Consider the following 13,260-nt stretch of genomic DNA (forward strand, 5'->3'; position numbering starts at 1 on the left):
AAGTAAATGACCTAGAAAGGGGCTACGAAAGCGAAGAAAAGGAAAAGCAGTGGCAAAATTTGTTTCCCTGGTAGAGAAATGGAATTCAATATTTGTTGAGACAAATATTATGCTATTTACCTTTAGAATAGATGAACACTACATAAATAACCTGGCCAAATATAATCTAGGCAAATAATACTTCTGGGTACTATAGCTGACAAAGCACTCATTTCGGGGGGAGAGGGAGAGAAAAAGCACAGCACTGCAGAGTAAAAGGAATCGTTTTAATCTGTACATTCACTGCTGAGAACTCACCACTGCTCTCCACTGTGCGCCCTGTCCATTCCCACCTGCTTCCACTCACTCACTTTCCAACATAAAGCCATCTTCCAAAAGAGGCAGTTAAAACAAACTGTGTCTTCTTAAACAGCACAGAGCACTTTGTCCTCAAGGGCTTCAGCAACTGAAACGTTGCAGCTCGGCTCGGTGGGGAGGGGTATGTAAAAAGTGGTGAGGCAGGCCCAGGCCTTCATCCGCTCCCCACAAGCAGTCTCACAAGCCACGTCTAACTGTAGAAAATTGACGGACTCACAAGGCCTTCCCAGAGTCATCCATTTCAGGGTCACTTGGTATTTGAGAAGGGAAGTTCAGCTTTATGCAGTCTCATTACCAGTGGCTTACAGGTGCTGTTTTGAGTTCTCCTCCCAGCCACCCTTGCACAGCAAGTGATCCAGCGTGCTTGATGATGCAGTGTGCAAGGCAGGACAAAGGCCATTTTATAATTGCACACGGTGACAGTCTCCTCATTTCCTGCCAAATGGATCAGACCACACTTTCAACCCTATGAGGAGATATGGAAATAAAACAAAATTCAGTTTTAAATGTCCTAGCACTTCCCTCATCACCAGACAAACAGAACAACACTGGAAATGAGTTGTGCAGCTTCCTTGTAGTTAAACGAGAGGCACAGAGGGTCAGGGGATCTTCTGGGACCAAATGAAAGGATCAGAAAGCAATGGTGGCTAAGAGAGACCTTGAAATGGCTCTGAAATTGTCCCCTAATAGAAGGTACATATCTGGCCTCATTAAGAAATAAGTAAGATGCTGCCACAGATTAAAGAGTTTTGATTCATAAGCTGAAAACTTCTCTGTCTCAGCCAACTTGAATCATCTTGAAGGAAGGATCAACTCAGCCATAAAGGGATGTTAGAGCTTGTGTATAAAGTTGAATCCCACATCAATTAAAATAACACATAAGGGGGTTCAAGTAGTAGAAGGCTTGAGCAAAAATAAGGTCAGGGACAACATCCAGTTCCTGAGTTCAAGCCCCAGTACTGCACAAATGGTAATGGAAATATAAACATAACTATATAGATATAAAACCTATGACTCTATAGACATGTTTTATTTTCTAAAATTAATATGTTTCTATGACATACAAACCCTTAGTTCTAAATACTAAGTCCCAGTGATTGTAAACAGAGATTCCCTTCTTGAACACTCATTTGTTAAACCTGTCATTTAAAATATGATGTAAAAATCAACGTTAATAAAGAAAAAAAAAAGCTCACAGTAAATACCAGTTTCCCATGGGGGGGGGTGTTTAACTAGGTGCTTGGTAAATAAATCTGCAAAACAGCTATTCACACTTCATATTTAATTACACACTTGTCCCATTTTGTGCCCACTTACCAAGTGCAAAAGAGGAACTTGCAAAAAAGTATTCTGTAATAAAATATTAAAACAAAATTTTGGATAGCACATAGAAAGTGGCAATAACTACAGAGTAAAGAGCAATATCATGTTTCTAAACTAAAAAGCAAACACATACAAACCACATAACATATGAGTACATTAGATCTTGTTTTGATTTTTTTTAAGTTTACCTGGTGGCTGCACATTTTCTTGAATAATCCCAGCCCGATTTATCGCTTGTTCTTTCTCTAAGAAACACAATAGAATAATTACACTTTAGAAAGAGGAGTGATCATTGGAGGAGGGGAGGGAGGAAGCACAAAACTGCATTTACATGGGCCAATGACACAGACCGTACTTATGAAAATTATTAATTTCAGAGACTCCATCACTCAAAGCTTTCAGGTTGTGGAAGCTAGAGCCTATAGTGCAAAAAAAATTGAGTATTTTCAATAAAATAAAGAAAGCTATACTTGAAAAGCTCCAACTAACATCTTTTTCCTGTGAGCTCAGCATTTTGGAAAGGCAACAAAACAACAGAAAAGAACAATTCTGAAGAAGTGGTGGGCGGGATATGAGTGGAAGACTGCTGAAATGAAGGAATGAATACAATTAACAAGAAAATGATGACATTTCTATGTTTAAAACGCACTCCACTGAAGGACTGGACTCAGAGCTAAATATGCTATGTTTTTGATAGGAAATAGAGCAGAAAATGAATCTTTGGGTGGGTGGCTTTGGTTTGGGTAATTGAAGCTTCCCTAATTGATTGCAGGTGTTGTGCCAATTAGTACACAGGCTATAGCTACAGCAGCTAACCCAGTCTCTTTGGAGAAGTCCACCAGGCCAGGGCCAAGAGAAATTGAGCATTTTATGACTGTGGGCTTTCTAAGTGCTTTAGAACAAACCCGAGGCCTGTGACAACAAAGACATTATTTTAAGTATCTTGACAAACAAATGGCAGCCTGTTAGAAGAAATAGTTGGAGCCAAAGGATGTTTACTACTAAATTATAGTAATTAAATGTTGTAATCAGAGCTTTGTTTTAACCAGACGGGCAGTGTTTCTTTAAGTCCACATTTAGCTCTTATTTAATGCTAGGCCATTTTCTTTATTTTGGCCCCTGGAGTCTCATAAAGTTACACAGGCACAAAGGTACCAGAACTAGGTTCTGCCAACTCCGATATTCACCCAACAAGGTTTTCCAGTGATGTGCTAGAAAGTCACTCCTAAATAACCTGCTTGGTAGTTGTATCAATGCTCACTTTTGATTTGACAAATAAAACACTGGCCATGGAGATCTGGGGACTTTTGATATCCAATTCTAAGGATAGAAAGACAGAACATAATGAGGCTGATTATGGAAAATGGCTGAAAGCAATAGGTAAAGAGCAGTCAAGCCATGGCAAGACTTCTCCCAAGTCAAGAGGCTGGTACAGAGCCTTGAAGGTGCTAGACTTCTGAAACAGTGTTCTCCCCTGGTGAGACTTAAAATAAGTTCTTGGAGGGAGGCCTGAGCATCTCACACTACCAAATGTAAGACTCACGAGTATGGATATCTCAAATACTTAGTGGAAGGCCATGCTGTCATCAGTCATGCCAGGAACAGAAATCGCCATAATATTCTAGACCTGATACTGAGGAAGAAGACTGATGGATGAGTTTTAGGAAATAATGGACAGTACAGTCAGAGAACATGTTAGACATACAGATTTAAGAAAATCACTCATCCTGGTGAACCAAACATGTTCTCTAGGAAGCTGAAGATACTGGCATGTTACCAGAACACTGAAAGCTGCTTTGCTTTAGATGGTGGAACAGAATGCTGAAAGAATGCTGAATTGTGCTCTAATCTCTTGTGAGGCAGCAGGGAAGAGTGAAGAGAAAGGAATCCCTGTCTGCATATTTCCTTGCTAATTGCTAATGAGGTAGGAGAGAGGTGGGGGATTTGTTTTAAACACACTGTAATCTCCTTTAATCCTGGTCCTGATGCAATCACCCCTGTAGTTTGGCCTGGACAGGCAATTTAAACCAGTTCTTATCAAGTGATAACCAGATATTAGCATCCTATCTACATCCCGCTGGTTCTTTAATCCATTAATGTTTAATAAACACAGTAAGGTCAAGGCAGTCTTATGTAAATTCATGACAGCACAAAGACACATTATTTGTGACTGCAGAATATGCTAAGAACCAGTCTCCTGGGATTTAGCCAGCACATCTTGATGAAGTTGACAAGTTTCTGCCCTACTATCACTACAGAACTGGCAGATATATACATCTTTTGGGAAAAGAGTGATGGTGGAAGCCAGGGTTCCCACTCTGTGACTACATGAACCAATAGCTAATTACTGACTTCAGTCCTGAGCATGAGAAAATTAAAAGCCAGCCATGGGCCACTGAGTTAGAAAATTCCCTGCTCCAGTGTCTCAGCAAGCCCAACTCTGCCCCCTGGTGCTAAGGCAGTGCTTTGATTTGTAGTTTTAATTGAGAATCTTTACCTCTAGTCAAAGGGTGAAGGTACAATATTAAAGAGGTTCATACATAAGGGTGGACTGATTTGGCCATGGTAGTAAAAGAATCAACCTTCTAATTCTTAAGTTTTTGGAAATGACAATTCATCCTTACACTTTATGTCCACAGTAGGAAATAAATTCAGCATGTGCCATTTTACTGAATTTAACATTGACAGACATGGAAAGAAATGCAGTTATTTCTATGCTCCTCACAGTACACTGAAAACCAGTTTCCAGGCAGTTTTACAATGGCGTTTTGCGGGTGTTCTAGAAGCCCCAGCAGGAAGCAAGCTAAAATAAATAAGCAGAGAGTAGCTGGTACCCAGTTCTTCCTCCGGAATACAGCTCCTCCATCGTCCTGCCAATGAGCAGTGGAAATAAAAGAACTCACGGTTGAAGTAATTGAGACAAATGGTGAAAGCAGGTGGGGACTGTATATTAGATAACCGCATTATCTATCAGTACTAAGCTTCCTGCACTGCACCACCAGACTGGGATGAGGTGAGACCTGTCCTTTTCTCCAGAATACAGGCTCATGTGTTTAGGGATAAAAGCTTGCAGTGTCTTCAGTTCAACAAAACAACAGTAATGACTGCAACACACACGTAATTATGTGTGTATATGAGGACACACATGGACGTTAGTCTCTATTAGGAAAGACAGCAAAATGTGCGATATGTTAGTAACTGGTAAGTCTAGGTGGAGGGAATATAAGAAATGATTTACTTTTCCTGGGTCTTTGGCATCAGTTTGGAGTTTTTCTTAATATGAAAAAATAGCCAAATGCAAACCGTACATGTAAGAAAGTGCAGCAACATTGTGGCTGGTCCACGAGACTTTCTAGGTATCTATGGTTGCTGAAAACAGCAAATACCATTTTTGAGAAAAAGCTACCCCTGTGCTGCTAGCATCCAGACACAAACTCTGCTACAGGGAAACCCAGAACTTGATGTGTGTTGCTGGTAGATGTGAGCCACACCTCAGGGGAACCACTGACCACAACGGCCAGGGGTGAAGCAGTGACAGAGAGGGACCGACCATACAGCAAATATAAACCTCAGCTGAGGGAGGCCCCGTGGTCACAACGCTGACTGAGAAGCCCAGGCTGAGGGGACACATAGCCACCACGACAGGGGTGGACAGCACATGGTCAGAACAGCAGGTGTGAGCCAGGAGCTGAGGGGAGGAAGGAGCAACTGTCAGCAGCTGGCTGAGGAGCCCACACAGCTGTAACAACAGGGATGAGCCAGCTGGCAGAGGGGAATCAGTGACCACAATGACATGTGTGCATTGCTGGCTGCTGGGAACCACATGGTCAGCACAGCAGGTATGAACCAGAGGCCGAGGAGAAACCACACCATACCACACCACACCACATCACAGCTCCATCATGTCTGAAGGGCCAATGGATACTGAATCCCTGGCTCACAGCATGGCAGACAGACACTGCTGCTCCAACCCTAGAGTCTGGTTGAATCCAGTTAGAAAACCAGACCTAAGACTGTCTCCACGTTTCATTGGAGAAACGTGGCAAAAGATAGAAGTGTCTCCAGAGCACCCAGCATGAAAGAGGGAAATTGCCTTTACAAGCAGGCATCACCTCCCCATCAGGTGGCATCTTGTAGCCACATTCCGCTGGGCAGGCACCACACTTTCAGTGGAAACGTAACTGAACAGAACAGGAATCTCCTGCCAGCTCACTCATCTGTGTTAAGCTTGCGCCTTGCTGCCTATTACACGTTCCTCGCTGTCCTAAAGGCATTAAGCAGGCAAAGGAGTCAGGGTCCAATGTGTACCCAGTAATTAGTGTGCTAAGTGACACTGGACAATCATTTAAATGAGAAGAATGAATGAGTTCAAACCTCTTCTGACAAAACTCTGTGTTCTCCTGCTTCTGCACACCTAACTCAAATAAAAATGAATGAGGTCACAGACATGATCTGACTGTCTTGTTTTACCAGCTGATTGAAAGGCCCGCGACATATACCATTTAAACAGCCACACAGATGCAGGATCATCATGTAGTTAGTTCTAGGATACAAAGACAGGTCAGGCTTCTAATGTCACTTGGCCTTCCCTAAATGTGCCCACCTCACAAACCATGCTGTGCAAAAAGATGTAAGTAAAAGTTGTATCACAGCAAAAGAGTTCCAAACCCCTGGTTCTACATCGCTGGCCACAGCCAACCACCTTGTAATCCTAGCACTGACCTTGTAATCCAAGAGAACTTATAAAGTGCAAGGCTGTGGATGGGAAGCGCTGTACATCATACTGAATGCAGACATGCCATCCAGTGAGGCAGACTAGTGAGCAGGGGCCACTGTAGAAGGTCACCTTGGCTCTCTTACTGAGCATCCCTCCTCATTTCTGCTGCCTGCAGGATCTTCCTAGCAGAGACTGATCCTCATCCTCACCACACCCAGGCTGGCCCAGCTGAAGGGTCCAAAGTGACCTATTTGGGGGCCTACATGACCTGGGCTTCTTCCTTATCAGGCCTTTAGCTCCAAATCTTGTTTTTGCTAGAAACCAAGTCCTCAGTCCTGCCCTTCCAAGAACTGTGGATGTGACTTTCTGGCTATGGCTGATGTCCAGTACAGAAATGTGTACAGGTCATGGGCTTCTGGCTATGGCTCATGTCCAGTGCAGAAAAGTGTATAGGGAAGCCAGCAGGGAGGACTGACAGCAGCCTAAGGAGCAGCTGGAAGGTAGAGGCTCAGGCAGAGGGGCCTCTGCAGCTGCCCAGGAACAGAGAGAGACCATCTTCCACTGTGCTTCCCACTTGGAGAGAAGTCACAGGAAACAGAAGCTATCACAGACAACACTTAGGCCTTGACAGCTTCAAAGCCATGTTGAACTACACCCAGACGGGTCCTTCCCCAGAAGAGGTACCCTGCCTCCTTCTGAGGCTCTAGTGGGCACCTGAGCTCCCAGCCTGCCACGCCCCCTCTGAGGGCTGTCTTCTTCCCAGTGCCATCTGTCTGGGCTCTTCTTTCTTCCCCTCCTTTCCAGCCCAAACTGATCTCCCCCCAGAACCCTTGATCTACTGCAAATGTTCCTTCCTGTGCTTCTCGCCAACAGCCAACGTTAAATACACAGTTTAATAGGTTAATTGGTTACTATCTTTTTGCCCCACTAAAGTGGGGCAAAAAAATCACTGCAAACATGAACAAAATAGCCAACATTTTTTTTTTTTCTTTTGGCCAGGCATGGGGACTGAACTCAAGGCCTAGGCACTGTCCTTGGGCTTTCTCAGGGCTAGAACTCTACCATTTGAGCCACAGCACCACTTCCAGCAATTTTCTATGTATGTAGTACCGAGGAATTGAACCCAGGTTTTTGTGCATGCTAGGCAAGCACTCTTAACCACTAGGTCAAATTCCTGGCCTCAGTAACTAACATTTTTATCTTTTTGTTAAATACAATATGTAATTTCACTGCTCTTTCTCAGTCTCCAAGTGGCCACATCCCTTCTGCCTCCAGACCACTCCCCCTTCACCACCCAGTCTTCCAGGGACTTGTGACAGTATACCCTGGAGGCTTTAAGGCCACCTCTGTGGCCACTCCTCTTCTCCTGCAGGCCTTTCCTGAAACCCTCACACTCTGGCACTCACTGCCCTCTGGACTGGGCCAGTTTGGCTCTTCCTGCCCTAACCAGACATGCCCAGTGACAGTCTGGCCACACCTGCCCTGGTGCTCCACACCTGTGAGTCCACTGCCTTTGGGCACATCTAGATTCCTAGCTTGTCCTCACCCCTAAACCCTGCCTTCTTGTACTGATCACCACCAAGGCTCTGGCTGCTGGGGCCAAAGCCTCCTCAGTTCCACCCCCTTTCTTCTCCCTCCCTTATCCGTACACATCCCCGCAGTTTACTACTCTCCTAGACCCACAACTACCACTGTAGTTCAGGCCAGTGACTACTCCCTGAGGTCAAAAGAAACCCAGCCTCTTCATCGGCCCTCCTGGGGCCCTCCACGCACAGCAAGCTGCCAGCACAGGATGGGCCACCACTGCCGTCCTTGTCAAGCACTTTGGTAACCCTCCACTGGCTGGGCTCAGGGGACATGGCACATTGCAAAAGTATTTTAATCAAGCCAGCTAGATGATCAAATGTGAAGAACGAATGACAGGACAACAGCCTTTTCCACAGCCAAAGACCTGGAGGGATTCACAGTTCCTATCAAACAAAACGTTTCCCAAAGAAATTCTAACAGATGTATTCCAGAAAGAAAAGTGAAACTACAAAGAAAAGCAGATCAATGAAGAATGTGTGCAAAGATGGGCCACCAGTGCCTAGTGACGAGTGGCAGGACTGACTGACCTGGGACCAATAAGCTCCAGGCCAAGAGCATCATGGGAGACACATGGGCTAGGACAGGTTAGGCAGAGTACAATGAAAAGACCTATTCTGACCATCCTGTTGTATCTAACACTGCCAGAAGCCAAATGACCACTAATATCCAGGTTTGAAACAATGACAAGAACAGCAGCTAAGTGATTGTCAGCAGAAAGCACTGCAGTAAATTGCAGCTCTGACCACCCAGCATGTTCCCCCTGGCCTGATCTCAAGCACACAACGAGGCACCTGGGCCCCAGTTCACTGCCAGGACAGCCAGCCTAAGATCTGTGCACCTGCTTCAATCTCCCACACCCCTGCCCCTGGGCTCCTTATTATTATTTTTAATGTTTTTGTGGAACACTTAACATAGATTACATGAGGAATTGGTATGCAACCATTAGTTCATTTAATTCACCACTAACCTTGTAAATTCTATCCAGTAAACTCCATGGTTATGGATGGGGAAGTAGACCAAGGGGTCAGAGAGGTGAAGTAATTTGCCTCACGGTCTTTGATCTAGCAAGGTGCTGAGCCTCACTCTCCCCCCCTTTTTCTTTTTGCCAGTTGTGTGGCTTGAACTCACGGCCTGAGCACTGTCCTTGGACTTTTTCTCAAGGCTAGTGCTTTACTACTTGAGTCAAAGCACCACCTCCAGCTTTTTTCTATGTATGTGGCACCAAGGAATCGAACCCAGGTCTTTGTGTATGCTAGGCAAGCACTCTACCACTCGGCCAAACTCCTGGCCCCTCACCTCTTTTTTTCTGCCCTCTAGAGGTAGTATGATTTAGGATTAAAGACACTGCTTCAAATCCCAGATCTGTGGCTCCTCAATTGTGGGTCCTTGTCAAGTTATTTAATTGTTCCAGTTTACAATGGTGATGAAGATGATTCACCAACTACCACACAGGGTTATTATGAACACTATGTGGCTTAATATGTTTAGAAAGGTATCCAATATCTTTTGATTAGAAAGTAGCTGTTCAGTATTGTTTACTTGCTTAAGGAATCAGCTCTGACTCCCAGATAAGTTTCCCCAATTAATCATAATAGAACCAGATAAGTGAGTAGGCATCAATAGCTTCCCATCAGCTGGGAATGGTGGCACATTCCTGGAATCCCAGGACTTGGAAGGTTGAGGCAAGAGGACTTTGAATTGGAGACTAGTCTAGACTACATAGTGAGACCCTGTCTCAAAAATATCTCTATAAATAAAGAGAAATGGTAGTTATTGCATAAAGTATAAATTACATTTAAAAAAATGTTCGCCCCAAAATGGGTTCATTTATTGATCTATTTCAAGAAATCGAGACAGCCTGTCAGACAGGCATACATGTCCCATGGGACAGGAGACACATCTAATCTTGACCATCTGACCGGAGCTGGCTTCTCAACCAAGGCCCAGCTCCCATCTGGGGCTGGTAATTCTTCATCATGGAGACAACTCTGTGCCTACATAACGTTTATCCTGAATTTTATCCTGTGCATTCCTTGCCTTCATTTTCCTGTGACAAGCAAAAAAAATGCCTCCAAATAAGGGCACTTGTCCCAAAATGGGGGGGGGAGGGAGATACCGTACCCACCTCAGTTAAGAACCACTGATCTAGCCTCTATAAGAGAAATTTTGCTAATGGGACCTGAAGTATTCCCTTTGTCCCAGGTTCAACTCTAGAAGTCATAATAAAATAGCCTGGGGCCCTCTGTGAGGGAAAAATGATGATGGAAATGTATTGCACAGGACTTTTGCAGAGGCCCACATTATCCCTCTGTGGTCTCCTTGCCAGATGCGGAATCTGAAATCTGTACAGGATGCATTGCAGCCAGGCTGGAAGGCAGAAGGTGGAAGCCATCTCAGTTTGGGCTGATGGAAAGAAGCTACAAGGAAATCTAGGTGAGCTTTAAAAGGCTCTCCCTCCAGAAACCAAATGTGAGCAGCGTTTTTGTAATGGGCAGAGCATTTACATGGAGCTTTTGCCTTCAAATCACCAAGCTTTCAGCCTCAGCTAATACCCTCCAGGGACAGGGCTGGCCCTTTTCCATCTTCAAGATGATTCAGGTTTCCTGGAGTACAAAATGAGCCTCTAATGCCTAATATTTTGTCTCTGACAGATGGCTTCAGATGTATCAAAGTGCTAATCCTTACTGAGGTATAGGTCTCAAGGAAGGAGAGTTTGGCTTTTAGAATGATGGGACTGGAATGATTAAGGAAGAAAATGACTCCCAGGATATTCACCATTGTCATGTGGCACAACCAACTTAAAATGAAGGAAACCAGCAGAATCTGAAAAACGATCGGAGGAAAAAGGAGAGGAAGAACTAAAAAGAAAAAACCCAAGTTAATAGTTTAGGGTTGAGATATTTCCGCGCAAAGATATCTTTGGGAGTGGAAAATGAAGTGAAATAAAAACACCTTTCATCTCAGGACACCCATCTGCCTTCTCCCTACACACCTAGTCTGAGCCTGGGTGTTTGGAGGAGGCTTTTGGAGATTCGGGCCTGGGTGGGGCATAAATGCCTTTCCGCTCCCTCTGTGTGTGTGACCTTGAACAACCTCTACAATGAGGCTTCGGGGCCTCAGTTCTCGCCTCCGTAAAATGGGATTAGACGCTGTGCCCATTCATGTGCTTTCACCCGGCACACGGTGGTAACAGCTGGGTGCATCTGCCTTTCCTGACGACCTACTACGTGCAGGCTGCTTCTTTCTTACACGTCGCGGTCCCTGAGCCTTGCAGGGGGCGCCTGGCTTGTCACCGTCAATGGGAACACCGAAGGGCAGACAGGCAGAGCCACGAAGCAGACAAGAGACCCGGGCGTGCCTGACTCCCCGCACCCCGTGGAACTCCCAGGGACAGGGGGAGGGGGTGCGTGAGGGTGGGGGGGCCACGGAGCCAGGCCACCGCGCGGGGTCAGAGGTCACTCACGGTATTCCTCCGCCCTCATCAGGGGCCGGAAGTAGATGGGGTAGAAGGCGGCGCCGATCAGAGAGACGAAGCCGCCGAAAATGAGCGCGGTGCGCAGATTCCGGGACACCGACATGACGGCCAGGCCTGCAGCTGCGGTGACCTAGGAAGGCCCGGCACGCTCCGATACCCTTCTCCGGCCGAATGGGCCGTGACCCTTTGTCGGAAGAGGCGGAGCGGCTTTTACTTCCGGGCCTCGAGGCTGGGGTGGGGGGGTGGTGAGGGCAAGGGAGACCGAGCCAGAGGCGTGGTCTCCGAGCAAGACTGGGGCGTGGCCTCTGGAATGGGTGGAGCTTGGGGCGTGGCTGCATCGCTTGGTTGGGCGGGGCCTCGTCCTCTGGTTGGGCGTGGCCTCTAGGGGGTGGAGCTTTGGGCGTGGTCTCAGGGGCCACTCACTGGGAAGCGAGGGTTGGGTGCAAGTGGCAGGTGAGGCTTTTGTGGCCCTGTCTTCCTTCTACTTTTCTGCCTGCTTCCCTGCCCTACAGCTGGTTCCCCCCTCCATGGGGCCTCTCACCTATTCCAATTCTTTCCCCTCTGTCCCCCATTAATTTAGTTATTTAGCGACTGTCACAAGCGCCCTCTGTCTCTGACAGCATAGCTTGGGATGAGTCACTGGGCAGTTTGTGGGAATGAAGGACAAAGGGGCAACTCTCCTGGCCCAGGATGGCCTTCGAGGTGTTTCTGTAACCCAAGTCGCAGGGTTGCTGGACCTAGACCAGCCTGAGAGCAACGTCCTTTCAGCCACCACACTAGGAATATCATTCCTGACTCTGTTTCCCCATCCCCCTCTCCTCGTCTCTCCCTCTGCTCAGCACATAACCACGTCGTCCCTGCTGGGATATCAAGGTTACCGGTAAGGATGACGAGTAGACAAGACCAGGGGAGGGCAGAGCACCAGAAGCCAGTTCCACCCATGCGACCCTGGGTCTCCAGCTTGTGACCTGGAATGGGAGTTAGTGAGGACAGACATCTGACTCCTCTTCCTGTGCCTGCCGTCCTCCAACCTCTGCACCTGTCCCATTTATACATGGGTATGACTGAATATGACCTGCCAGGGAAACTGGGCAGCTGAAACCAAGATTCCTTGGGCCTATATTCAATCTTTTATAAATAGAAAAGGTTCCAGCAGCTTGAGCTTGGGGGGGGGGGGGAATGAGGACATTTATCTTGAACCCAGTAGCATTATTTAGCCCTGAGAAGATCTGAAATGAAATGATCTGAAATGATCTTTCTGAAATGCTGGAGAGACAACATAGGTTTCCTCTTTCTTTCGGTAGTTTTGTAGTTGGATCAAGATACCCTCTGCTTCCAAGGCTCTAGAGATATAAATCATGTGTCTGATCTGTCAGCAGATTAATGGATGAATTGCTATTCCCCAAACTGCCAGGCAAAGTGCTATGGGGGACACAGATAAATACAATGTGACCCCTGCTCTCCAGATCCCTACCATAGAACAAATACACCAAAAGATAACTCAAGATCAACACAGCTTGTTATCAATGAGTGATATGGTCCTGTGGGCTACAGAAATGCAGGGGAGGAAGAAAGATGACTGTGTGGTGAGACGGCTGCTCCTCAGGCAGCACTTGTTGGCTAAGGAGAAAAGACTTCACAGCATAGAAGGAACCGGTGCTTTATATCACCCAATAGAAACTGCTCAGGTAGAGTTTGCATTTCTCAGTGCAGCAGCCCACGTCCACTTCCATCTTTTCTGGTAAGAGCCACCTAACTACCCTATGGGGACTCACTCTTCTCCTCACTCCTGGTCCACAAA

At 46.2% G+C, this 13,260-nt stretch overlaps 1 protein-coding gene across 1 annotated transcript; it reads right to left on the reverse strand.

The window, feature by feature from the left end:
* Positions 1 to 245: 245 nt before the first annotated feature.
* Positions 246 to 11,701, reverse strand: Smim20 (small integral membrane protein 20). The gene is made up of 3 exons (XM_090343744.1): positions 11,448 to 11,701; positions 1,869 to 1,925; positions 246 to 823 (listed from the first exon to the last, which is right to left on the reverse strand). Exons 1-3 carry the CDS (start codon positions 11,560 to 11,562, stop codon positions 786 to 788), a joined length of 210 nt encoding a protein of 69 aa, XP_090199870.1. The 5' UTR covers positions 11,563 to 11,701; the 3' UTR covers positions 246 to 785.
* Between the last annotated feature and the right edge of the window lie 1,559 nt (positions 11,702 to 13,260).

This window comes from Megascapheus bottae, chromosome 13, assembly GCF_031878675.1.
Source record: "Megascapheus bottae isolate mThoBot1 chromosome 13, mThoBot2.hap1, whole genome shotgun sequence".
Taxonomy (NCBI): Eukaryota; Metazoa; Chordata; class Mammalia; order Rodentia; family Geomyidae; genus Megascapheus; species Megascapheus bottae.

Bases quoted from the DNA above. Each gene is read 5' to 3' on its own strand.
- Smim20 (XM_090343744.1), bottom strand. From the start codon at position 11,562: ATGTCGGTGTCCCGGAATCTGCGCACCGCGCTCATTTTCGGCGGCTTC. The intron at 1,926-11,447 runs GTGAGTGACCTC...TGTGTTTCTTAG, and splicing joins GATGAGGGCGGAGGAATACC to AGAAAGAACAAGCGATAAAT. The intron at 824-1,868 runs GTAAACTTAAAA...ATCTCCTCATAG, and splicing joins AGAAAATGTGCAGCCACCAG to GGTTGAAAGTGTGGTCTGAT.